Source organism: Agelaius phoeniceus, chromosome 3 (genome assembly GCF_051311805.1).
Source record: "Agelaius phoeniceus isolate bAgePho1 chromosome 3, bAgePho1.hap1, whole genome shotgun sequence".
NCBI lineage: Eukaryota > Metazoa > Chordata > Aves > Passeriformes > Icteridae > Agelaius > Agelaius phoeniceus.
In genome coordinates, this window is record NC_135267.1 from 73862779 (window position 1) to 73890137 (window position 27359).

Consider the following 27359-nt stretch of genomic DNA (forward strand, 5'->3'; position numbering starts at 1 on the left):
CACCTTCTATCCCATGAATTATGCTGGAAAGTGAATAAGGGTCTCTTCTAGAGTAAAAAATTACTCTATAAAAAAAAAATAAAATTATTCTGTTCCTATTAGCAGTAAGTGTGCCTGAGCCTCTGCTCTTGGCAGAGGATGCTCACCCTCTGCCAGAGCCACTGCTTCTTCTGCACAATGCCCATCTGGCCCCCTCTCTTGGTGTCATGGGATGAGCAGTGTCTTGGCAGGAGGGCAGTGCCTGTGGGCAGCTGCAATTGCACTGGTGTTCACACTCCCTGAGTGCTTTGCTCCCATGGCTAAAGGTAATGGATAAAACTCCTTATGTCTCAGGAACAGGCATTTAATGATGGTACCCGGAAGAAAATGGTGCTCAGCTTTAACATATGTTGCCAGCCTGTGCATCACTCATGCTGTCATGCTGTCACCTTGAAATCTTGCCTGGTCATGTGGCTTGCAGAGAGATCTCTGCAGTCTGCAGGAGCCTAATGGTGTCCAGAGCAGTCCCACTAGGAATTAATTGCATTCGATCTGACAGCTCCCTGTGTGCCAGCAGCACTTTCACACGCTGGCAGGCTCTCACTCACTGCCTGCACAGCCCAAGGACAGACCTGCTCCATCCCCCTGCTGGGACAGCCCGGTGGGCTGCAGACCCACTGTTCCTGAGGCAGTGGAATCCTGGAGGAAGGACTTTATTACTCAGTGTGACAAGACTTTCGTATCAGTACTGTCTTCTATTGCTTAAATGTCACAATATGTCTGCTGGGACTATGTCCCAAATGGAAATGTACACAGGCTGGTGTCGCAGCCTCTCATTGTCTGTGTTCACCTGCTGCTCCAGGGAGTGTTAAAATACACCCTGCTTTTACCCACTGAGCCAGGACACCAAGGAGCAAAGGTGTTCCAGGTCAGTGACTCAAGTCCTGCTCGCCACCCTCCTGAGCAAGTAGGATTGTGTTGCTGGTGTCTGTCCATAAGAGACCATCACAGGACGTGTTGCATTTCCTTCCCAGCCTGAATATCTGCAGAGAGCACCGAGTGGCAGGAATAACAAGTGGAAAAATGCTCTTTCACTGCTTCCAAAAGGAGATTTCATGGTAAAAGAGCAAAACTGCTCAGCCCTTGTAAAACTCAGGAGTGGGGTAAGCATGTAGGTGAAACATAGATTTGTTTGTTTCTGCCCTTCAAGAGATGACCCTGTGATTCTTAACATATGTCAGGCAAGGTATTGCATTTTCATAAAAACTAAGACATTTTATAAGTGTTTTCTGCTCGTTCCTCTTTTTTCCACCCACACTCCCCAGACACCATCTCTCCTGTGCACTTTTAGTGCCTTGACACCAAGGCTGAAATCTCAGAGACATGAATTTTCCTGCAGTGCCATGACATGAAGCAGCAGGGCAAGGAGAAGGAAATGCTGTCCCTGCCCTCTGGGAGAAAGGCTAAAGCATGAAAAAATTTCTTATTGCACACCAGAATGTTCACATAGGAGAAAATCCGCATGCATTCCCCTGCAGCAGGACAAGCCCCTGTAGAGCTCAGCCCACACATTTTCATCTGCAACTGAACTCTGAAAGGAAGAAATTTCCTGAGGTGATACATGATTACCCTCCTTGGGACACAGCATGTGTGCAGTCTGTGTGTCTAGGGCACTGAAGGTCTCCTTCCCCATTAAACATGTTACTCTGGTGTATGAGAATGTGCCTTGGCCCACACAGAGGTGTTATGGATAAAGTTCCTGGTTTTGCTGATGGTTGAGTATGAGATTTTGGGTACTTCACATCCCGGGGCTTGTGTTGGCACTAAAATGCCTTTTACCTGCCTTAACCTGATATCTGGTATTCCTCTCACTTGACTCTATGCATTTGATCTGGGCATCTACCCTGAGCTACCCCCCATGAGGGTCTGTCTAGAGGCAAATGAAGGACACAGTCATCTCCAGAGGGATCTCAAGGATGAGTACACAGTGAGTCACTTTCTGGAGGTTTTGGTCTTCTCAATGGCTGTGGAAAAAGCTGACATGAGTAACTTGGAGTCTATTGTGCAAACCTAAAGTTTGGTCAAATGACGGCCAAGTTTGGAGCACCAGGCCTGCCTCTTCTCACAGATTTGGACTGTATCCACATATTTGCACAATGGGAACTTGGTCTCAGCAGGAGTCTGCAGATATCAACAATGGATGCAATTATGGGGAATAAACATGGGAATATACGTTCTGAAAAAGAAAGCTTTCCTCCCAGCACTGCTGTGAAAAATAGCAGAACAGAGAGGAACTAATTCTGTTTCACCTAATTGCTCTCCATAAATCATTTCTTGGCAGCAGGCTAAACTGGTCCTCCAAAGGGCCAATTAAAGCAAAGGGAGGCAGAGTGCTGTTTGTACTCAGGGGTGTGTTTTATACTACAGGAACTGTAATTTGTTCCAAGAGGGTGGCATCTCCTCCCTTTCCAAGCAGAGAGGAATGTCTATGTCTGGCTCTGAGTGTTATTTCTTCAGTGCATCCATGGTGCATTGTCTGGCATTCTCTCCAGCCAGTGTTTTACCATCCAACGTGAGATAAAATGGTGCAGGTGAATGCTGGTAAGCAGAAAAATCACAGAATCATTTAGGTTTGAAAGGACTAATAAGATCATTGAGTCCAACCACCAACCAAGCACTGCCAAGTCCACTGCTAAACCATATCCCTGAGCACACATCTGCACATCTTTTAAATATCCCAGAGGATGGTGACACCACCACTTCCATGGGCAGCCTGTTCCAATGCTTGACAACACCTTCCATGAAGAAGGCCCCTTCTGAGCTTCCTCTTGTCCAGGCTAAATGACCCCAGCTCCCTCAGCTGCTCCTCATAAGACCTGTGCTCCAATCCCTTCAGATGAACAAGGTCATGAAACCTGGAAATCAGTGACAATCAGTATTTGTTTTAAAATCACACCATACAGTGCACGCAGAACTCCTTCAGCGTGCGGCCCATCAGAATCCCTCCTCAGGGATTTTCTAATGCTCTTGCTTTGTTTGCCCAGGATGTACCCAGCTCCAAGTCCTCCCCACTAGCTTTGCACACCCCTCTTGTGCACACCCAGCCCTTGCTCTGCACTCTGCCAGCAGAGCAGCCACGGCTAGGGCATCTCTTGTCCCTGCTGTCCCTCCTGCATGATGTCCAACAGCAACAACCCACCTGCTCGCTAAGGCAGCCCTGCCGCAGGCAGCCCAGGCCGCTCTCCCGCCCGGGAGAGAGAGCCAGGCAAGCTGGCAGCGCGGCCGCAGCCCTCCGTGGGCTCTGGTTTCCCTCCCAAGCCCAGCCCAATGGCCCTGGCTGAGCTCTGCATACCTCGGAGCCACCCCCGGGCCGTGGCAGCCTCCCGCGGGGCCGTGCCGGGCCGGGAGCGGTGCCAGGGCCGCGCACACCCCTCACACCCCTCCTGGCCCGGCAGCCGCGGGGAAGGAAGGAAGGACAGGGCAGCCCGGGCCGCTCCCTGGGTGTCCGGGACCGGCCGCCTTCCCTCCCTGTTTGCTTTCAGGGTGTTTGTCTCTGGTGCTGTGCAGGTCAGTCTCGCTCAGCAGCAGCTCAAGGAGGTGACACGGAGGAGGGCTGGAGGATACTGCCGGCTCACCCACCGCAGAGCCCTTCCCAGCCCCTCGTCCTTCACAAGGCACGTGAGGCATTCTGGTATCCTCGCTCCCCTCTCCTTTTTCCCACCTGTTCTGTCCCCACCAGAGAGCCTTGTCTCTCCGGGCAGGTGGGCGGCAGACATGCCCTATCTGCACCAGGACTCGAAGCCGCGGCCGGCTGCGCATCCCGGCGGTGCCCGAGGCACGCACAGCTCGGGACAGGGCTACGAGCAGCTGAAGCGGGAGTGCCTGCGTAGGGGTGTCCTCTTCGAGGACCCCGACTTCCCTGCCTGCAATTCGTCTCTCTTCTTCAGTGAGAACCCAGCCATTCCCTTCGTCTGGAAGAGGCCTGGGGTGAGTATGCCCTTGTGTTTGTGCCTCCCATCCCGCCCAAGGTCAGGCAGCTGGGCTTCAGGGGGGCACCAAGAACCTCCTGTTCAGGGAGATGTGGAGATGAAGTGTGGGAGTATGGAGGGGCTTGACAGCTAGCCGGCAAGCAAAACTGAGTTAGAAGAAATAACAATTGATGATTTTCTGGTGTATCTATAGCAAAGAAGAAGACAAAGCTGTTAGCATGGAAACTGATTAGAAAAGATACATGAAAATTTTTGTAAGCTAGACTACATGCTTAAGTAGATGTGTATATGTACTTTATTAAATTTCTGTAAAACTTTTGCCAATTATATTGACGTTAATTGCTTTACACCAATGAATAGAATAAGTTATTGTAATGTAATTAATGAGTTAAGATCACGCTTTGTTAAGAGTATATAAGCTAGAGAATGTGCAGAATAAAAACTTTTTTCTTCTTAGACCCTGATCACGTGTGTGTATATCAATCCAAACTAACAGTGACATGGGGGGAAAACCTTCCCACCTCAGGAGCAGTGGCTTAGGATTGGGATGCCCCTCACAAAGAGCTCAAGCTGCAGGATGAAAGGCTGGAAGGCTTCACCCCATGTTTCAGGTGTAGCTTGTTGTACAGACACACTTATGCATGTGTATTTATGTGCATGCATAAAGGACTCGTAATCAGCTTCTCTCTTACATTATTGCCAGACAAAAGATGAAAGTAAGAGGGCACGCAGGGAATTAAGGGTAAAATACATTATGATAATGTTCTAACTGTGTAAAATTGCTTATTATTAATGTAGGAAATTCATAAATGAGATCAACTTCAAAAATTCAAACCTTTTAACTTTTACAGCACTAGAGTCTTACACTTACCTGCTCACTTCCATCAGGGAGCACTGAGAGATTACAACTGCATGCTATGGCTACTGAGCCATTCAGCAGTAGCCAAGGGCTCAGTGAGTATCTCTTAATGCATCTTGCATAACAGTCATTAATAACACAGGAGGAGCCTGAAGCTGCACCAGTCACACGCTCTCAGATCATAAACCCAGCATCGCTCCAGGTTCCTTCTTCTCACTTCACCCTGTAACTAATAACCACAGAAAAAAATGTGGCAACATTTCATTTCTTTGCTAAGGACTGATGTTTATTCGGCGTTTTCTTCATAGTCTGGGAGCTGCTTCCTTTATAAAAAACTTTTCTTTGGTGATAGTGATACCAAGGGAGAGAAAGAACAAAGTAAGCTTAAAGAAGGGTTTAAATTATCTTAATTCCCAATGATAAGCTTTCAGTGCCTCAGCATCTTGTAGTTAACATACTGCTGATACAGAGTAGAATTAAAGCTGTTACTCCTGGACAAGTTTCAGTTTTGAAAAAATTGGAGATCCTAGCCCATGCTAAGTGCAGCCCCCACAGGCACTGCTGCCTGTGTGTGCTCCAGAAAGCCAGGTGCTCTGTGGGGCTGCCTCCCAGCACAGGAGAGGCTGTGAGGCTGAGATGCTTCGGGGGCGGTGACTCTAGAGTGCTGAGAGGCATCAAAAATGGACACTAAATCTTAAAGAATGGTTTGCCTTTGCCCAGCTCTCAGGTGCTAGTTTGTCTTTTTAGGGCTCGGAATAGTTAAAATCTGGTGTAAAATGTGACCAGGAGTGGTTGAGAGCTTGTGTGCCCTTGTGTATGGTACACAGGGGCAGTGGAGAATGGTCTGTTTTCTTCAGGATCTTTGTATGCTGAACTGGAAACATTTCCAGGATGAGTAAGTTACCTCAAATGGCATCTGCCTTTACTCCAGTTCCCCCCACACACTTTTGTGAGCTGCACAGCAAGAAATAAAACTCAGGGGAGGCTGAGAGGATGTGTAAGGACAGGGTATTAGTTATGTTCTGCTCTGTCTCCTCAGCATTTAAACTAAATCAGTTTCATCTCTACTATCTGTCAGGAGTAGCAGCAAAATAGAGGTGGTGTAACAATTTCAATTTAACACATTTTAATTTTTTAAAGGGAACATTGGCCTGGAGCATGTGCCAGGTGAGTTGCCACAGCTGGAGAGGCTGAGCACAAAATCATGGCCTCTGTGCAGGGTATCTGTATTCCAGCTTCTTTCATGGTGACTGTTTTTTACTGCATCTCCCACCAGTATTTTACAGTAGCTTGGTTAAGTGTAGCGCAGTACATGAGGGTGATTGCAGGGACAAATAATCTAAATCTTCTGATTTACAATCTGTTAGAGTTTAATCTTTAGTAATGAGAGTAGAGAAGGCTTTCTCATTACTTTGACATGCATATATCTGCATATATGCATGTTTGTAGCAGCATGAGCAAGACCTTCACCTAGCACTAATCTGTAAATCTCCCACTGCAATCAGTGAGCTACCTGGATCTGCATCAGATGAATATCTGACTTTCTACATAAGTGAAGTGCTCCACGATTCAGACATTTAGTGATTTTGTTTAGCAATACTTTTAAATCCTTTTTAATTTCAAATTCAAACTGTCCTTTATCAAAATTTTAGAACAATCTGAAGAACATAAGACTCTTTTCTCATTATATTTCCTTTCCTTTCCTTAATTCAACAGCTCAGTGTCTGGGAAAGGTAGACATATAAATTGAAGAATGAAAAAAATCCAACTCAAGAAAGGAAAGACAAATGGGTTTTACCAATTTCAGATGAGTCTAGAGTCTACAGGAGGAAGTAAGAAAGAAATATTCCTAGTATGAACAGCCACGGACAAACAGTATGACAAGTTGGGACCAGGCAGAGAAATGTAATCACAGAGATCACCTAAACAATCTCACTCCCAGTGTGTTTTAGCTCTCTATGTGTCCCCTCTACCAGTGCAAGACATGCACTGGGATGCAATTTGTTTTCTTTTGGGTTTAAAGAAACATAGCTTTAATGCAGCATCAGGACAGTCACAGGTCACTGTGTTTCATCGCTCTGAAGACTGCATGTTCCTCCTTCCAGGCAATGCCTTTGTGCAGGTGAATCCTTAAGTTACTGCATGCTGTGTGTGAATGCTGGGTTTTGTCCTTTAACATGCCAAAAGTCCTGATACATTATTATACTATCTGAAAGTCCTTTCAAAATTAACATTATTTTTGCACCACCCACTCAAAAACTGTAGTGCATTTTCTTTTGTTCATCAGAGAATGTGGCACAAGTCCAGTCAACACCCTTTTAATTCCTTTTTATTGATTTTTTAAAAATTATTTTTGATTGCTCTAGACACAGGAGATCGAAAACATTTTTCCATGTATGAGTTACAGAGATGTGTTATAAACAATGAGTCACAAATCAAACCCATGTCAGTGGAAAGGTTTTTTATCTTGTCCCTTGCTAACACACAGGGCTTCTTGGTAACAGCTAAATGCATTAGTTTCAATGAGAATTACATCTCCTGAGAGCAATGGAGATAAAACAAAGTGTGTTGTTGAACATCAGCTACTTTATCAGCCATTGCTATATCAATGTCTCAAGGCAATGAGCTGTGGTTTTATTGTTCATGCCCAGTCCCAATGAGACTGAGTGTATTTAACTAGCAGGCGGGCCAGGTGAGGAGGAGCTGCTGTTTGCTTCCCTTTGCTCCACACTCTGGGGACATGGTGTGCTGTGGTACCTCCTCCCCGGGGCACCTGTGCCTGAGGCACAACCTGGCCACCACCTCCTCCCCAGCAAAAGCAAACAAAAATTATGCAAACCAGTTTCCTCCTGGCTATTGCCTCTGCAGGGAGAGCTCTGCAGCAGCGGTGCTGCTTCACTGAGGGGAGTGCCCTGGCTCCAGCAGCAGGTGCTTCAGCAATAAGTGCAGGGAGCTGAACAAAGCTATCAATATTCTGCCCTATGGTCTGAGAAAATGCAGTGATACGAATGCAAAGCAACTCAATTTAATCTAGGCAAATGCAGGGATTAAATGACTGAATGTGCTCTTCCATTTCCCCTGCCCTCCCCATTAATTTGTTTCATTTGCCACTTAGGCAGAAGGATCTGCTTCATGCCACAGGGTCTGCAATAATGTTTCAGGGCTGGCTGATTAACTACAGGCATATTCCTCCAGTAATATATTGGATATTCTCCTCTCCCCTTTTCCATTCAGTTCAATCAATTACATTCAATATACAGTTCATGGGAAAATGGAGAAGAATTCCTGCCACGTTAATTGGTTTATCACTATAATTTTTCTATCCAGACATGGTACTAGTAATTGAACTAAACCAGTCTAATGAATGCTTGAGAACTGCTGTAATGGCACCATGAGCACCATTCCCTCTGACCTCTGACCACATGTGGTGGGTAGTGTTAGCTCCTCCTAAAAATTAGCAGGACTGAAGCTGGCTTTGTTGTTTGCTTTTTTGAGGAGGAAATTGTCTCATGGTTGTCAGACACTGTATGTACCAGGTATTACATGCAAGTAAATAAAAGGCTTACTAGTTCAGTTGAAAGTAAATTGCCAATTTTATTTTTTTCAACCATTGGAGGAAAGCAAGCTAACAAAAAGCCTTGTTAACCAGGGCTGCAGCCTGACATCAATCTTCTGGATGAGTTTGTGCTATGATATTTTAACAATTGCCTACAGATGAATAAAGAATGCCAGCCTTTCATTAGCAGCCAACTAATTAGGAAAAAAATGAGGATAGTTGATTCTTTAATTGCTCTACACTGTAATTAATTAGCAAGGATTGCCCATCTTGTTCTTTGTGGTGGCAACACTGCTGCAGGATAATACAGCTTGTGGGGCACACAGGGTTTGTCAGTGCTGCTGCAAGTCTGGTTCAGCAGACTTGCAGATGGTGATATTTTCCTATTTTTCCTTAGAAATTCTAAGTAATTTCTCTGTCTCACTGTTGCAGGACATTGTCAAAGACCCCAAGTTTATTGTTGGAGGAGCCACCAGAACTGACATTTGTCAAGGGGATCTTGGTGAGTGATTCCCCCTGGGTGGATGTGTTTGTGTGGAGCAGCAGCAGCAGTGTCCTCACAGAGGAGGGGATGTTGTCCCTCCTGAGCTGGTGGCAGCAGTGGAGCTGGAGGTCCTGCCCAGGCTTGCCTGGCCCACGGCTGCTTCTTGGATAGCTCCTGCCCATCCATGCCAGGGGCCATCTTGGTGCAGTGGGATTCAGGGTCAGGGAAGGACCTTCACTCCAGGGTACTGTGAGCCCAAGGGAGTCTTTTGTCTGCCAGCCCCTCCAGACTGAAGCACAGTCTGCCCTGGCCAGACAGGGACACCCTCTCTGGGGACATGCAAGCTGTCTTTTGGGTTTCAGGGGAAGTGGCAGCTAGCTGTCATAACATCTCCTCTGGCCCCTTTTCCTCCTCTTTCCCCTTTCTCAATCCACAGGTGACTGCTGGCTTTTAGCAGCCATAGCTTCTCTCACACTGAATGAAAAAGCACTAGCAAGAGTGGTGCCACTGGATCAAAATTTTGGGCCAGATTACGCTGGAATATTTCACTTCCAGGTAAAGTGAACATCTATCACAGAATGAACCCATCTCTGTCATTACATTTCATGGTCTATTTTGCAGTGAGGCTGACAGGTACTGCAGAGGAGACACTGCAGCAGGATTTCTGAGCTTACAGTGTTGTTCATGTTTTGAGTAACAAACTAGAGGGCTACGTCAGCCTCGTAACAGGCACAAACACAGCCATTCCTGTTATGTGAAGAAATACATAGCTTTAAAAATAATTTCACATTTTCCTGGGCGCACACACCTCACTTAGGATATAAGTCCTTAAAGGAGTTGAACTGGTACCTGTAACACACGTGTGCCCTAAAGGAGTTTGGAATTATGTGGTGAACATTGGTGTGATTGACGCAGTCCAGGCAAGGAGCTACAGTACAGGTCTACACATTTAGTCTTGGTGTTTTCTAAGACAGATCACCCTTCCTAGAGAGCAGCCTTGCAGGGCAGAGCAGGAACAGATGATTTACATGTCTTCTAATCAAGCCTTACAATTAGAAATTCTGGGACACCAGAATCCTGCTCTCAGGAAATGCTGTGCTGTCAGCAAATTCATGCACCATCCTTTCTAAACAGTTTTGGCAGCACAATGAGTGGCTGGATGTCGTGATTGATGACCGATTGCCCACCTTCAAGGGCCGGCTGGTTTTCCTGCACTCAGCTGAACTCAATGAATTTTGGAGTGCCTTACTAGAGAAAGCCTATGCCAAGTAAGTCCCACTGCTCATACATAATTTGCTACTTGTACATACATTATTCACAGTTTGTTCATATGGTATTCACAATTCTAGTGAGCAGCTTCCAGCATTTGCTGCTGCCCTTGCCAGCCTGACAACTGGCACTAAAGAAGGAGCACCCCCAGGCCATAAAGATACAGAGAAATGGATGAATTAAAAATGGACCTAAAAAGGGCAGCAGAATGACCCCAATACTACTGCTTGGGTACACTCTGGGGTACTTATTTTTACTTCAGTGCTATTGCTGCAATTCTACACATGTGTGAGAAAGCTCTCAGACATGGATATCTTGAAAGCAATTCTCACAGTCAGTGTGTGTTTTCCAGGTTGAATGGCAGCTACGAGTCTCTGAAGGGTGGCAGTACAATAGAGGCCATGGAGGATTTCACTGGGGGTATAGGAGAAACGTATGATGTTAAGGAGGCTCCTGACAATTTCTATGAAATCCTAGGAAAAGCCCTGAAAAGATGCTCAATGGTGGGCTGTTCTATTGATGTAAGTAAGAAATGGGGTCTCAATTTCTCGGTGCCCTCAACTTTGGGGTTCAGTGTTTTCTGGTTTGAGTTTCACTTTTCCTCCTGATGAAGTTTACTGCCTGCAAAGACTAGTTAAAATTTATTGAACTAGGCAGTGTGATACTCAGCTGGCTGATGGGACCCTTCACCATCATCACGGTCCATCAAAGCCTTTTTACAAGAAATGAGACCATGTGAACACCTGATCTCAGTCTGGAAATGTAGATGTGCTAAAACAAAATCAAAGGGGAAGAGGAGGAATTCCACCCTGGAATCACCTCATTTTAAACAATGTTTAAAACCTTCCATATTTTTCTCAAAAGGGCACCACTGCACCATGGTTGAGCAGAAAAACAAGTTCCCTGTTTGTAGTATGGGTTAGCCACTGGTTAGCCTGGTGCTTGGAAGGGACCAGGCGGCACCACTTGTGATCTCACTCTGAAGAGAGAGGTTAATTCACAGTTTTTTCCCCTATTCCAGACCAGCAGTGCTGCTGAGTCAGAAGCCCGAACCCCGTTTGGCCTTGTGAAAGGCCATGCGTACTCCGTGACTGGCATTGAGGAGGTATGTCCAGCAGCATGGGGCAAGGAGGGGAAGTTATCCTGGGGAAGTTATCGAAATTCCAATCCAACTCTCCCTCCCATATCTCCTGTGTCACTCTGCACCTTTTTCCCAGCTGTTAACACCAGCCTCTGCACACTGGGGAAGCCTTGCTCCCTAGATCCTGGCACTTGTTTCTGCATTTCCTTCTTCCCCAGGTGAGCTATAGGGGCCGGCAAGTGCAGCTCATCAGGATAAGGAACCCGTGGGGACAGGTGGAGTGGAACGGCCCTTGGAGTGACAAGTGAGTGCACTGTCCCTTACACCCTGGGCTTGCAAAGGCCACATCCCAGCTTCTGCTCCATAGCTGGCTTCCTGCAGCCCCAGCTGCTCCATGGGAAACTAAACCAAGAGTTTGCATGTGCCTAACAGTATTTCTGCCCCACAGCATCTCCCCCTCAGCATATTCAAAGCAGCGCAATGCAGGGACACTGTCAAGGTTGTTTAGCCCCCAAAACCTAGCATCAGCAGAAATCATGCATGAATATAAGTAAGTTAATATTAATACACTCCCAATTGTAAAAGTTACACATTTTTTTTATTAAATATTTACAAGCCTGTTGCTGTAGTACTTGAAACACAACATCCATAGTTTGTCCTACTACAGGTAAGCTGAAACTGATAATGTATTACCCCCTTTGAGTAGCTTGCATCTCTCTGTTTATTGTTTGGGGTTTCTTAAACACATCAGGAGTAATACCTTAATAATAATAAATGGCCATTAAAGTTGTGGAAGAACTCCAAAACACAGCAGGGTTGGTCTGAAAACCAGTCAGGTTTTACTACTAACAGTAAACAAAGTGCAAGCAACACAAAATGAAAAAATATGTGGTAAAAAAATCAACACTACATTCCTCTCCAGCACACACTTTTCAGTATATTTTTCACATATTCATTGTTTCATTTTTGTTTCACTTTTTCTACTGAGGTTTTTTTTAATTCACATAGACGCAGAGGAGAGGAACCATAACCTGCCTGGCCCTTTAATATTGCTGAGACATGTAACCATTTGTAGGACTACTTCAAATTTCCCTGTCCTTATCATGGCCCAGAAGTAAATTAAATATGTCCACATCAGCTCAGATCCTTTATCTTGAAGAAAAACGTGGATAATTGACATGTATAATGAGTTCTTAAATTTGAAAAAGATGGAGAGGTTATGATCAGGACAGGCATCTGGCAGTTTATGCTGTTCATCAAAAAGGCAGTCTCTGCAAAGCAGAGCTCTGACTCTGCCCTTGGGAGGCTTTCTGGAACTCAGGATGCAGAGGGGCTTGCAGGTCAGTACAGGAGCCTCTCTTAACATTTTGCAGTGGTTGCTGGAATTAAAAACCACAACACAAGGTGCCTTCTACTCCTTAAGTTTGTTATGTCAAATTGGAAATACATTAGTGCACTTCCACATTTCCTGAAAAGCTTTATCAGGTTTTTGTTTGGTTTTGATATGCCACAGCTGGAGTCAAAGGGGTGCGTGTAAAGGAGGTGAAGGCTTAACCTCGGGCCCCAGCACTGAATCTCTCTGTGCAGTCAGTTCCCACTGACTCAATCTTGAAAAAACATCTGGCCCTAAATTAGCAACAAGAGTGAAAAAGATGATGGTGATACAGATGGAATACAGATTTAAGGAGAGTGTTTACTTACCAACATCTTGAGGTTTACCAATAGCCCTACTGTCTCCAACCCAAACACCTGAGACTAGTCCCAATGTCAATAACTCACATAAAGACCACTCTGGAGCAACTTTGGGATTTTTGGCCTGGTGCTGCTTTTGGCTGCATCAATTAGTCTCTGCAACCATGAGTGCCAACGGGATCAGGAAACCTCTTAAATGCAACTGTGTTTGTGTAAGCTGCACAAATAAAACACACGTGAGAGAAGAACAGCCTGCTGTTATGTCCTGCCAGCCATTCTGAGCCAGGCAAAATGGATTGCCACATGCCTGTAGTAAAGCTTGGTTTTGTTCTCCCGCAGCTCTGCAGAGTGGCGCTCAGTCAGCCCATCGGAGCAGAGACGCCTGTCTCAGGCAGCACGGGATGATGGAGAGTTCTGGTAAGACACAGGTTCTTAAAGTCTGGGACTCTAATCAGAAATCAAGGTGCAAGTGGCCAAAACAAGCAATAAAGGAAGAAGCCTTTGCATGATGAAATTCTCAGTTTCTGCCTAAGAGAGGACAGGTAGAACGCTCCCTTTGTTTTCTGTGTTTCGTATGTGCCTATACCTGTTTTTATAACAAAAGCCCTCAAAAATAATGTCATTGGTATTTCAATACTGTGTGTCTCCCATGAATGTAACACCCTTTAAATCCTTCCCATGAACAAAGGGAGGATATACAAAAGGGAGCATTGTATTGTACTGTGTCAGCTATGAAATGCCTTCAAGATTCATTTTGGGCGTGTACTGGAAGAGAATGAGTCCTGAGAAGCAATACTACTAGTTGCATAAAGTAAACAGCACCAAGATACATGTGAAATTGTGGAAAAATTGAAGAAGAGATTAAATGAAATAAAATTAAATGAAATGACGAAATGAGAGAGAAAAAAAGAAACCAACATGGTGGAAATTGCTTTAGAAGTGTGAAGTGTTCTTCATGCCAAATTCATGATCTCAGACAGAGCAGATGGCTGACTTGCACATGATCCCCCTGCCCTATATTGATTGTGCTGTGACAATGTGTTGGATCACATTTTCTGGGGCCAGATGCTCAATTCTTTTACACATAGGTAAATTGAGAGAGGTATGCAATGGAGCTGTTCCAGGTTTTGCCTGCAAGTTAAACAAAAGTTCAACTTCAGGCCTGAGAAGTTATTTGAGATAGACAGTGCAGCATGTTAAGTCACACAAAATGATTTATGACAAATTTTGATAACGGGAGGGAAGTAGGTCCAGTGGCTGTTCCGTTACTGTATTTTTACATAAGATATTTTGAGTTATTTTCTATTGACATAGCACATGCATCAGGGCATTTGCAGCTTCTTCAAAAAGCTTTTGTGTTTGTTTGGGCTTTGGGTTTGGTGGGATTTTTTTGTCTGTTTTTGACCTGGTTACAGCTGTAGCTTACATGGTGAGTGTAAAGGAGACAAAGACTTTACATGGAACCCAAGTAACTCCAGCAAGTATTTCAATACAGGGCAGAACTTAAGGCCTGACCATGTGATAGAGGTAAGAGTGTGCACGTAGGCATCAAATAAATAGTGAAATTAATGGAAAAAAGTCCCTTTTTAAACCCTTTTGTCCTTTGGACTTGTGAGAACTGAAGAAAATCTTCATGGTGACAGGCTGAGGACATTTTGACCTCATTAATTACCCCAAAGATATTTTGGCATTTGGCTAATGCATTTCAGATTGGTCCTGTCCAGGTGCTTCTAATAGATGCAAAGGGGCATCTTGTGGTTGGCTAAGGAATCAGCTTCTTAGTCTTAGTCCCTTCCCTCCTAAGATCAGAGGGTCAGAGTCTTTTCCCTTCATAAGTACAAACCCAGAACAGCTCTAGGGAAATCAGAACAGGTGTTTTACCTCCTTGAAGTCAAATCTATAAAGGGCAACCCCTTCCTCTGCTTTGCAGCACATTTCCAAAGAGCCCAAAATTGCATTGTGTGGCCAGGGAACCAAGCCATTTAGAGAGATTTTGCTATGCTGCCCCCACTTTAGTGTCCTGAGCATCAGAGTGAGAATAAGCAGCATCTAGGGCTAGCAATATCAGGAAATAGCTGACAAGGAAGGGCAGAACTCAGCAAAGCAAACCCTGCTGTTTCTTTTCACACCAAAACCAAGTTGTAAAATGGCCCACAGCAAGTGTAAATTAATACCACCACAGACATCTATTTGTTATAAGGAGGAAAAATGGAATTAGCTCTGTTGGACGAGGCACACTGGGGGCTTGCTGGAGCCTATCTGCCTCTGCCATAGGTAAACTTGCATCTTGGAGGGCTTTTGCTCTCCTACTACTCCATTTTGTTGTTAGGCATCTGCCACAGGAGGAAAAGGATAGTTACAGAAGCTTGTGTTAGGGAGGAGATCCATTTCTGTGTGTTATTTCTATGGTCCAGGGAGAGAGGGGGGCTCTTCCAGATAGCAATTCAGAGCAGAGAACATATCTAGATGTCAAATTGCCCTCACAAAGACGTAATGCATCAACTCTTTTTCAGAGGGAAGTTCAGCCTACCAAGGCTACCCTCAGGCTTAGAGTATAAGTGAGTGAAAGCTAGTTGCTCTCCTGCTGGCATATATACATGGTCACCAAAACTACTCTGCATGAACTGGTGATCTGGCCCTGGGGCTCTGGGGATAAGTGCTTCTGCTGGGCATCCTTCACAAAGATGAATGGCTGCCCATTCCTTACCACTTCTTTTGCTCAGGATGAAGTTTGAAGACTTCAAAGTGCATTTTGACAAAGTTGAGATCTGCAACCTGACTCCAGATGCCCTGGAAGACAGCACTGCCCACAAATGGGAAGTGGCCATCCACCAAGGAAGCTGGGTCCGGGGAGCCACTGCAGGAGGATGTAGGAATTTCCTAGGTAAGTAAATACCAGTTTGAAAATGAGAAGCAGGCACCGAAATCTTTACCTGCTCTCAGCTATAGCTCTTCAGAGAGGAGGTCTGTGGCCAGAGTTGTGGGTGCAGGACAGTTCAGCTGACAGGAACCAGCTAAAGGGACATATGAGGAATCTCAAACCACTGTGTGGTTTAAGAGTACTGTACTTTAATGATAAGACCTTTCTGTGATTGGCTTTTTTGAATGAACAAACCAAATGAATGGTCCCACTTGAGACTTTGTGGTGAAAGACTTTGCTGGTTTTGCTCTCAGGTTCATTGATCTGATTTACCTCTTAATGACATTTGCATGAGCAGCACTAGGTTCCAATTAGCCAGCTAAACTGCAGCAGCAAGTGTAAAATGCGACAAAAAGCCCAGATCGGCCAACATGTTTATGTGCCTCTGAAGCTGTGTCATGGGTCTGAGCTGTGTTAGTGCAGAATGGCACCAGCACTGTGGGATCATTGTAGCTATGAAATTTTAACAAAATTTCATCTCACAACTTCATTTGAACTATAGTAACTTAATGAGGCCCCAGGCCTAAAATCTTTCCTACACTTAGTTCCATGAAGGACTTTGGGATTTGGCTTACTTTTTTGCAAAGCTTAGTGGAAAGAAGTATAATGATTAATGGGAAAATTAAGTTTGAGTGAAACCTCATCTTCATTGTCTTTTTTGGTTTGGCTGGGGGTGTTTTTGTAGTAGTAGTGGTGATTTACTATTCTGAGTCAAGTAACTCTCTGGTGTTCTTTACACTGGCAGAGACTTTCTGGACAAATCCACAAATCAAGCTGCATTTGACAGAGAAGGACGATGGACAAGAGGAGTGCACATTCATAGCAGCACTGATGCAAAAGGGTCGCCGTAAACTCAAGAAGCTTGGAGCTGAAATGCTGACCATTGGCTACTCTATTTATGAGGTACTTTGCTGCTACAGCACAGAAGCTGCACTATTGCTGTTTGGAACTTTCTCCTGCCCCATTTTTGGGGCCCTTGCATCTAAAATAACCTTTAGTAAGTAACCTAACAGTTGCATCATGGCCTGTGGAGGATGGAGTCCTCTCAGAGGAGAATTTAGGAGTCCCCACAGGGCCATGGGCTCCTTGAACAGACCCCTCAGCCATTCTGTTACCCCCTGCCTGGCTCAGGCAGAGGGAATATTGCTTCTTCTGAGCATCCTGGGGCACATCACATCACCGATGCCTGTCCCTGAGTGAGGTTGAGGTTGGTGAATCTGTTGTCTGTGTGACACCCTATCTGGGATGGTGGTGTTTAATGGCAGGGCATGTTTAAGTAGGAAGACAATGTCCCAGAGTACTCTGAGACTGCCTTCTGGGTGGGAAAAGACAATGGTAGTGGGTCCTTGCCATAAGGTGGGAGCTAAATTACAGTAGGTACCTGGGAGAGGGAATGCGAGTCAGGATCACAGCCTCGAGTGACACTTGTGCCCGGCAGAATTTGTCTCTGTGATTAGGAAGGGGGTGAGTATGGCTTTCAGCACACCCTGGCCAGTGCAGCACTGCCTGTTTTTCCTCTCCTAGAGCCCTGGCACAGATGAACACTTGGGCAAAGACTTCTTCAGGTACCACGCCTCCAAGGCCAGGAGCAAAACCTACATCAATTTAAGGGAAGTATCCCACCGATTCAAGCTGCCACCGGGTGATTACATTCTCATTCCGACCACATTTGAGCCACACCAGGAGGCAGATTTCTGCCTGAGGATCTTCTCTGAGAAGAAGGCCATCACTGAGTAAGTCAGCAGCAAGCTTTGGGCCCTCCAGTGCTCCCCTGTACATGGGGTTGTTGGCTGCTGGGGAGAGTGTGGCTGCCAGGCATCCAGCCCTACATCAGAGACCCAGCATGGCAAGCTCTTGATCATTTGGGGTTTTTTGTTTGTACTTTTCCATTTTTGCTAAACCCAACCTTTTTTTGAGAGGGGTTGAGAAGGTGGGAAAATAGGGTGTGCCATGATGAATCTGCTGGATGTTTGACAGGGAAGAACTGCTTGCTGGCACTGTCTGGGGCTCTGTGAATACAGCAGTGCTTGTTTCCTATTTGTTTCCTCCCAAAGTTTGTCCAAAAGACAATTTTATGTTAAAAAAAGCATACTGAGGAAAAAATGTGTTCACAATGAATAATGAACAAAGAATGAGATTAATTCTTTAGCAGATGACATGCACAGCTGTGTCCTCCCTGAGTCCTGCCTAATGTCTGTTCTAAGGGCTTATACCAAAATTTAAACAGTGCAAAAGTCTGCTTGTTTCATGAATTTTACCTAAACATAACCTGTTATGTTAAAAAAAACATTTTTTCATTCACCTGGGGAAAAGGTAATCATCAAACTTCCACCCCAAGCAGATGTTGAATACCTTCAGATACCAAATAAGGTTTTGTTTTCTCCAGGGATCTAGATGAAAACGTTGCCATTGATCTTCCTGAGGTAAGTCTACAGAGTTAAAGTAGCAAGGGAATAGCTCAGCAGAAGCTGGCACACATTGCTTTTGCTGTCTTTGGCTAAACCATGTTCATTTTACAGGAATGTTACACTACTGCCAGCTTTGTGTATGTCACTGAAATGCTAAGCTCTGCTTAAAAGAGCTGTAACAATCAAAATCATAATTGTTATGCCTCCCATCCCCTTGAAGGCAGTCAGTGCCAGCCAGCACGAGAGGTGGTGTCAGCCACCACACGTGCAGTGAAAGCACCACCCATTAGCACTGGGGAGCCACACAACCGTTCACATCTTTTAAAATTTTATTTATTGTGAAAAATAAGAAGCAAGAGAGTGTCTAATAGACCTGCATTAATTTTGCACACAAATATCTTTATTTTACTTCTCAGTATCCGCAGGACTTGAGAGGGAATGCTTACACATGCACATGCCTACTGAAGTGATTGAATTCTTTTTGCTTTTGAATGGCTTGGTCTGCCTGCTGAGCACTAATTGCAGCTGGGTCTGAGTCAGCTCCTGTTTAAATGTATCCCTGCAAATAAGCCATTAATTGTGGTGTGCCTTTCCATGGAAACAAGCTAAGCCAAGATCTAATTTGTCCCTCTTTAGTAAAACTCTTCTCCGGGAACCCAGCGAACAACGACATCTTCATTTCCGCAATCTCAGGGCCATGTTCTGTAGCAAAATAAATCTGTGCTGGGTAGCATGCTGAAGTGCAGCCACCTCTGGCTGCTGGTCTCAAGAAGGTCCCAGGATGATGCCACGAGAGAGAGCTCAACAGTTCTGTGGTTGTTGGAGGTCCAGGGAAACAGAATGGTGTTGGGTGGGATGAGAGGAGAGAGCGGTGTTTTCCAGGATGGGTGCTCTTGGTTTTACCAAGGCAATGGCACACTATATACTTGTCCAGGTGAAGGAAATGAGAGGTGAGACTCCCCTTGGGCAGAGAGGTGGCTGGGAGAGTTCAGAAACATGTGTACCCTTATTTTAAGATGTACATTGGTCCAGGGTGCACATTTGCAGGAGAAATGTCATGTTTTACAATTCTTATAAGGACTTGTGTGGTTGGTGTTGCAGCCTCTACATCCAACCCCAAGCCCACAAGAAACTGAAGAAGAAAAGCAGTTCCGGGCACTGTTTGAGCAGATTTCAGGAAAGGTGAGTGCAAAACACTTTGGGTCAGAGCCAGATGTAAAAAGAGGGGAAATGCTTCTGCTCCTATACAGGGCCGTGGATACATGAAACAAAATATTTAGGGAGTATGCTTAGTTGTAGTGTGTTGTTTGGGCACCAGATGTCACCATGTCTTATGGCTCGATGGATAAGGGTGCAGTCCCTGGTGAGCAAGCAGGAGGACCAAAGCTAGAACTCAAGCTCTGAAGGAGCCTGCCTGGTTTAATGTTCAGTTGCAGTTGAGTTTTCTTTGAATCAACAGCTCCCACTTGAGATCTCCTTCAGGCAGACTTAGGCACAGCAGGCACTCCTGTATTTGCCCAGACCTTACATTTTTTAGCTTTTTCTGGGTTTTGTATGGTTCTCTTTTGCTGAGCTGCAATAAAGTACAGATGAATGATGTTTGTGTTTTCTGGTTAGGTCTGATTACAGAAACATTCAAGTAACAGATGCTTCACTTTTTTTTTTTTTTTTTCCTCTGCAGGACCTGGCGATATCTGCAGAAGAGCTTGAATATGTTCTGAATGCTGTATTAAAAAAAAGTACGTGCTGGCAACTTCTAAGTTAAGGATTGTATATAACTTTATAAAATCTGCCATTTAATTCATTTACATATAGAAAATTCAAGGCTGTCCTATGACCTCAGCCTGGTGTCCTTGAGCCAGCGAGGGCAGAGCCAGGAAAGCATTTGGTCCATGATCTAACCAGGAGCTTTCCCTGCTTCCAGCATGATCCATGTCAGCTCAGTGAGGCCAGCTCTCTATTGCACTGCCACTCTGCTGTGGAAGGACAAGCACTAGAATGGGACTTTTAAGTCCTGGATGTAGCTCATGATCCTGCTACAGGCCCTTTGTACAGTGGGAAACATGTCACTGAACCTCATCTCCTGATTTACAAATCAAGGACAGTATTTCCTGTCTCCAGTAAATGCATCTTCTGTCTGGAATGAGACTTCTCTGTGGTGAGAGTTGCCTTCATCTTCTAGTTCACAGCCCTCCCACAATGAGGACTAAGAGTCAGCTATCTCTGTTCATGAGTACTATTTCCTCCTTTCTGCTTATAAAAGACAGCTTTGCCCATGATTTCTTTCTTATTATTGTTCTTTTTCAGCAAAGAATATAAAATTCAAGAAGTTAAGTCTCATTTCATGCCGAAATATAATTTCTCTTATGGATGTATCCTTTCAAATAAGTGCCTGTGAGGCTAAATGAAGAATTAATAGAATTGTCCATAACATTGTATGTTGTGGATGTCAGAAATGGATTTGGTAATGTCATGGCAGATCACCACCCAAAGAAAACAAAAATATGTGACTGTTTTATCCTGATTTTTATTTTAGAAATTTAGGGTTAAGAGTTTCAGCACAAACTGTTTTATATTGCAGACTTAGAGGCAGATGCTTTAATGCTGACCACCTTTAGAAGTAAATCTTAAGCTTAATAGAACAGGGCATTTTTCAAGCTGTTGTTTATTTGAAAGAGACCTAGAAAACTTAACTCAAGAGAAGTCTGCTGTCTGGAAGGCTAAATTCACCAGGCAGAGTTGTACATGCAAGTTATGGGTCAGAAATTAAGGATCAGCAGTGGTGAAAATTGCTGATATCAAAGCTCTTTTTTAACAATCAGTTTAAAAACTGGAAAATCTGGTCTTTCAACTAGCTCCTGGGACTCCAGGAAACAGACGTGGGTGAGAGTTGTCTTTCCAAATTTAGGCATTTGTGGTGTAGGTGTCTACATCTAAGCCAGCTTTCTAGACTTCCTTTGTAGATAGCAAAAGAGGTGGTGTAATTAATTTTTCTGGATGTACTCAGCTGAGGGGTGCTGAATGACTGCTCTGGCATCAGGTGAGGTAAATCACAGCCCTGGTGCTTCCCCACCAGATTTGTCCTTTGCAGAGTTCTGGTTCCTGCTGAGTTTGCTAAGCATGGCTTCTCCTCAGGTAGAGCTGCTTTTGCAGTATGCTTTCCCAATAAACAGTTTTGTTGCACATGAGACAAAACAGTCCTACCAAGGCAAGTATCTAATATTTGGTTTATGTGTTGCTTGTTCAGCTGAGATGTTTTTATCTTTTGCTTTTGTTGCTCCAGTCCATGACAGAGGTAATATCCATTAAAACATTTAGAGAAAACAAAAGCAGACAGAGTTTTATCCTGTAAAAGCTAGTTTATAATATTAAAATTCAATGCAGATTAATAACTGTGCACATGCAATGAGAAATGGGACCAGTCCTAAATTTCGTTGCTTAAAAACCAAGGCTCAGTAGGGAGCTGCTGGTCCATGTTCACCTCTCATCCTTACATGGTATTGGCACAGAGCCAGGCCCTGTGCCTGACCCTGGAGCATGGCAGCAGTTCTAGGTTTACTATTTAGGATACAACTGAATAGTTTCCATGATTTGCAATGCTTCCAAGCAAATCTCTGCATAGTTTTGAATAAATGGGGAGACGTCTCTTCCTCTGCTTTGGAAGCACAAGGAATGCAGACACAATCATCCCACTCTGGCCATGCTATTTGGAGCACAATGGAGAAGCAAAACCATAAAAACGAAAATCCAAGTCAATGCTGGCACAGTCTCCTGTGTGTCACATGCTACTGAATTCCCTGGCAACTGTCACCATGGGGTGGTGAGGAGCAGGGACCGAGTTCTACATGACCCTGGGAAGAAGAACCTGGCTGGGTAAAAAAACCCTTTGCAGAAGTGAGAATGTCCATGGGATCTGTGGGTGCCCTCAATAATGTCACCAGCTCAAATAACAGCAGGTGATAGTCAGACCCTGTTTGGCATGTTTTGACCTTTGTGAATGCTCACTGAGCCAGTGTCCATCTGAGCAAGGGCTTTGTCCTGGCAAGATGGAAAAAGGAAAGGGAATGGGACCATTCCTTATTTAGCATTTCAGAACAGGTGCCTCATCCTGCAAATGAACTGTGCTCAGTTCATCAGTAACTCAGTGAAATAAGTCCCTCGCTTCAGGCAGAGAGAAGGCCAGGCAGATCTAATCATTGCCTCCTAGAACTGCTATACAGGCATTTATTTCAGACCACAAGGACCAGATTTTGCCAGTCTCACCCCACTACTCCCATGAATTTTTTGTTGAGCCATTGCAACAGAGCCTGGTCTCTAGATAAAAATACTGAAGAGCACATTGGTTGACTAACTCCTTTGGGTACAGTAGCAATTTGTTTTAATCAGGTAATTTAATTCTCTGAGTCATTTATATCCCATTTACATCCAAAACTGTTCTTGCCTTAGAATAATCTTTCTTCCTCATGTAGTGCCTGAATTGCTCAGCTGTGTTTTTACATCACATAATGTTCCTCCAGTATCACAGCCACAGTCATGACTGTAACTGCTGGAGCTCTACCTTTTGAGAAAATCCAAAGCCAGTTTCAGCAGCACCATAGGCTTTCCAGTCAACATTTTCTTCCTAAGGGAACTACTCTGATAAGTTCAGACTGAATTTGGACTTTCATATAAGAAGTCCTTTTCCTTAGTTCATATTACCAGACCAATGGCTACGGGAAACTGGAATTCAGTGAGTTCAAAGTTTTCTGGGAAAAACTGAAGAAATGGATAGTAGGTGACATTATCCACTGTAATTTTTCCTCCATTTTATTAGCTACTTCCTGAACAGTTTATTAGGTAAAAGCAGACAAAAATGGAGACAGGAGTGTGTTCAAGCCATGAATTTTAACACAAAACAAATGTTTTAAAGCATGGGGTTTGTTTTGGATAGTCAGAGACATTCTTAGCTTTCCATGATGATAAACCATAATGGTTTTCTGGAAATAACTGAGATTTTTGTAAGCTAATCAACTATGTTTGGGATAAAGAATGCAATGGACACTAAAAAGCAAGCCATTCAAAAGGAAACTTAAGGAGTTTCCATAACTGCTGTTGTACAGAAGAAAGTGATGATTCATGACTAGTAGGAAACAATCATTTCCTAAGTCCCTGCATTTTCATTACTGATCTCTCAGGAGTCAACTGTGATGAAGTCTGGGAAAGTGCTTATTCTAATTTTAAACATATTTTCCTGCCACTGTATGTGGCAGTAAGAATAAGTAGGCTTGCAGAATCAATCGCAGACTGAATATTCAAATAAAAGACATTATAATTGTTTCCTTATGGCCATTAATAGGTTTTTCTGAATTCATGCTTCACCAAAGTATTCAAAATATGCAGTTCTTTGCTTCTCGTCTAGCCCATCAAAAATGGCCAACACTTTTTCTGGTTACTAATGCCACATCTCTTTTAACAAAGGACACATTGTGTTTCAGCAAGGGGCTTGAGAAATCCTTGTATCCTGTAGGAAGATTTGCACATATATTGGCTGGAAATTTTTAAGCTGAATGTGACGACAGCTCCAAATAACTCATATTCCAAAGGAGAGTCATATTTGTCATCTCAATAAAAGGATGGAATTTAACTCCAGCTTGAAAACTGCTTAATATATAGGTCAAACCTCAAACTGTTTGACCAGTTCTCTTGGTTGTACCATGAATGTGGCTATTCAGCTCTTTTACACTTAGAAGCAAATGAGTAAGTGAGAATATTAACATCATGTTAAAATTTGTCTCTAGTGTTCAGAACTACGGAGAAAAACATAAAAGAAGATTAAGAGAATGTGTCAGTTAAAAGACACAGAACAATACATCTTTCCAGTTAAAATCACTTTTTTTAAAAAAATCACGACATTTTTAATCAAGAGCAACTCATTATTTTTTAATGCTTGCATTTGGCAGTACTTGTTTAAGTCACAACAACCTGTTATATGACAAGAGAATTGGGACGAAGATTTGCTCCTCCTTTATAAAATCAGACTGGATCTAGACCAAAGTCTTATCACCTTTCTTAAATGCTTATGCTGTGCAGTTGGAGATGAACACCTTCCCTTCCTATCCCTTTCCTATGCCAGTACTGAGCTTTCTGTGTACTCCTTTCATAACAGAGTATCTTCCTTCAATTTGACTTTGATAAATCTGGCTCCATGTCCTCTTATGAGCTTCGTGGTGCTCTTAAAGCTGCAGGTAAGACAAGCACTGCACTTTATCTGGCAAACCTGTTGGGCCAATCAGTGTGAGTGAAGAGGACAACCAATCACACAGGCCAGGTGCTCCTGAACAGGAAGGAGGTCTAAACCCCAGAGAGAACCTAGGCACATAGAATAGGGGAATTTTGCCCCAGTTACCCCCAGTCCTGAAAGGCAGGCAGTCAGAGCAATCTCTGTGTTTTATTGAGTTCTGTTAAACTCAGCAGGGCTGCACATGTGTAGGGTTAGACCTTGAAACAGACCACTTCAGAGTCCATCTACATTCAAGAATTGAAGGAATAGCAAGTAAGCTGCTATGAAGAGAGATCACTGCATTGGTATTTTATCACAACTTATTTTTATCAAAGCAGAATAATTTTGCAGAAATCCCTCCAAATTCAAGAAGACAGAATGGTCACTCGTACATCAAAGTGTACATGGACTAGAAACTGCAGTGCCTGAAAAATTCCCTGTTCAGAGTTTGTTATTCATTGCAGACTTAAGGAACTTCGTGGTTAGATCTCTTTCTGGACGGATGTGTGCCACTGAGTATCCTCCCATTAAGTGTCTTTCAAGATTAGTAAATAGAGATCTGTAGATTGCCCCTGACATGTGAGGTTGCTCTTTTTTTCTTTGTGTGTGTCTTTGGGAAGGATACCAGCTCAACAATTACCTGCTGCAACTGATTGTCCTCCGATACTCTGATGAGCAGTTCCAGATTGAATTTGATGATTTTCTGAACTGTGTCATACGCCTTGAGAATTCGAGTCGTGAGTATCTCCTTCCTCTGGAATTTCATCCCCTTTGAGAAAGAAATTGTTCTGCTTTTGGCTGTTGAGCATGTTGCACAATATCTGAGATGGAGTACGAGGCTAACAGAAAGGAGCTGTGTTTAGCATTTGCATTTAGGGTGGCTTTTCTCCTGTAACGTGAAAAATGTTCTGCTGCCAATGGAAAATTTCCCCATGTGAATAGAGCTTGCTACATAAACTCTGCAGCAATGTTGAAGGCATGTGAAGAATGCTGGTAAAGTCCATGTTGTAACCCTTTTTGTGGCTCACCCAGGAGCTTTATTTGGGATCACAGAAGTTCAAGGTTCAAAAGGGATATTCCAATTCAATATCCCTTTTGCTTCATGGAAAGAGAAAATTGTCATGTGCTTGGGCAGGTATTTCCTGTACCTTTTACACAACATGTTCCCTTTTGGCTTCAGATGTGGTTCCCTGTACATCAAGGCACCCAAGGTCTCAGTTCACTTCTGGCACAGGGTCACTCTCATTACAAAGCAGCAGTAGTAGAGATAGGTTAAAAGGCTGGATAGATGGCTGGATAAAGTGATCATTAGTGTGGCTGAGAATTCAAATAAAACCCAATTTACTCTATGAGAAGAAAAATCAACTTTCTTCACTGATTTTTTTGTTTTTATTATTCTCTTTACTTTCTGGCTTGACTGTAGCAATAGAATTATTAAATCCTATTGCTAGAGAGATGGAAGTTAAATAAGATTTATAAAGGAATGCAAATTGCTTGGCTTGATTTCAGAGTATACTCCAAATCTGACTGTTTAGCAGATTCAGGACACCTCTTCCAGACAAGTCCTGAAGTGACCCTTGCCTAAAGGCCTTAAATCAGCAAGACATTTCCTCTTGCAAGGACTTTCTTTGTCAGAGGAGCTACCACAACCAAGCAATCCTAAGCAATCTGCCTTTGCACCAGGCCTTCCCTCTCCCTGGCATGGCCACTCGTCCGTCTGTCCGTGGTTGTGGGAGGGAGAGCTCGTGTATGAATATGAATGAGGTGTATTTATAGCACTGCTGTCCCTTTCTCATTGCAGGAGTATTCCAAGCACTGAGTGTGAAAAACAAGGAGTTCATTAACCTGAATATAGGCGAGGTATGAGCACAGATTCATAAGCACTGACAAAATGATGGGGTTTCTCTAGAGCTTTGTCCTCTTCTAAGAGCTGGGGTATTTCTGCATGACACTTCAGGTGTCCATGAGAGTGCAGGGGGGGTATCTGCTATAGGTTTCACCACAGCTGGAATTTTACAGCCCACTACAGCCCACTTACTGATTAAATCTCCTCCACGCTATTTCTTTCCTTCCTTGCCCTGTGGCATATTGACAGCTTCCCATGCCCCTTTCTCTGCTTTTATTCCATCCTTGGCTGCCAGGTTTCAGTGGGGCAAAGAGGAAGGAGCAGATGGGGATGGGGGGGATGGGGCGGTCTTTCACTCCCCCTGAGTCCCCCAGGAATTCAGATCAGCCTCGCCTGTGCAAGTCTATCATTTGCTTCTCACAATCCTCAGCACAGGTTTCTTATTTTCTTGTGCTCTCCTTGTCTCCCTGTTGCTGTGAGCTGTCTCTCATTTCACACTAAGCCAAAGCTTCCTGGGGTGAGGCACAATGAATTCCCAGGGAAAGGAAATGTGGGAACGAACATAGACGTCTGGGATGCAAATAAAGTAGCTTCTGCTTCCAGCATCTAGTGCTTTGCCTTATTCCTTCCTGCTGGCTGAGGTCTCTCCTTAATGACAGGATGTAAAAGCCAAGTGAGCAAAGGTCCTTTCCCTGCCTGGGGTCAACTCAGAGCAAAGTACTGCTTTGGAATGGCTCTCATATGGGGAAAGACATGGGGAGGGAGAAGGGCCTGAAATACTTAATTGTAAAGTTGACCTTTTTCTGATACTAGTTTATCAGCCTGGGAATGAGCATCTGAAGAAATCTGATTTGGATGCCAGGAGTTTCTTGCAACTTTGCTGCTGAGACTTTTGCCCCAAGAGCTGAGGTCCCCTTCACATGCAAACTTCACCAGGAGATTTCCTGCAGAGAAACATGCATTCTACCTCCACTTTCTGTTCTCCAGTCCTGTGGATGAGTTCAAGTGTCAGATCAT

General features: G+C 44.1%; 1 protein-coding gene across 1 annotated transcript; it reads left to right on the top strand.

Moving 5' to 3' along the window:
- Positions 1-3753: 3753 nt before the first annotated feature.
- Positions 3754-27273, top strand: CAPN9 (calpain 9). The gene is made up of 20 exons (XM_054629171.2): positions 3754-3966; positions 8816-8885; positions 9304-9422; positions 10002-10135; positions 10489-10657; positions 11158-11241; positions 11436-11521; positions 13249-13326; positions 15633-15793; positions 16575-16732; positions 17354-17562; positions 18216-18252; positions 19339-19419; positions 19919-19976; positions 20545-20609; positions 22939-23007; positions 24383-24461; positions 25117-25233; positions 26298-26356; positions 27156-27273. The coding sequence occupies exons 1-20, from the start codon at positions 3754-3756 to the stop codon at positions 27180-27182; spliced, it is 2073 nt and encodes a 690-aa protein (XP_054485146.2). The 3' UTR covers positions 27183-27273.
- The last annotated feature ends 86 nt before the right edge of the window (positions 27274-27359 follow it).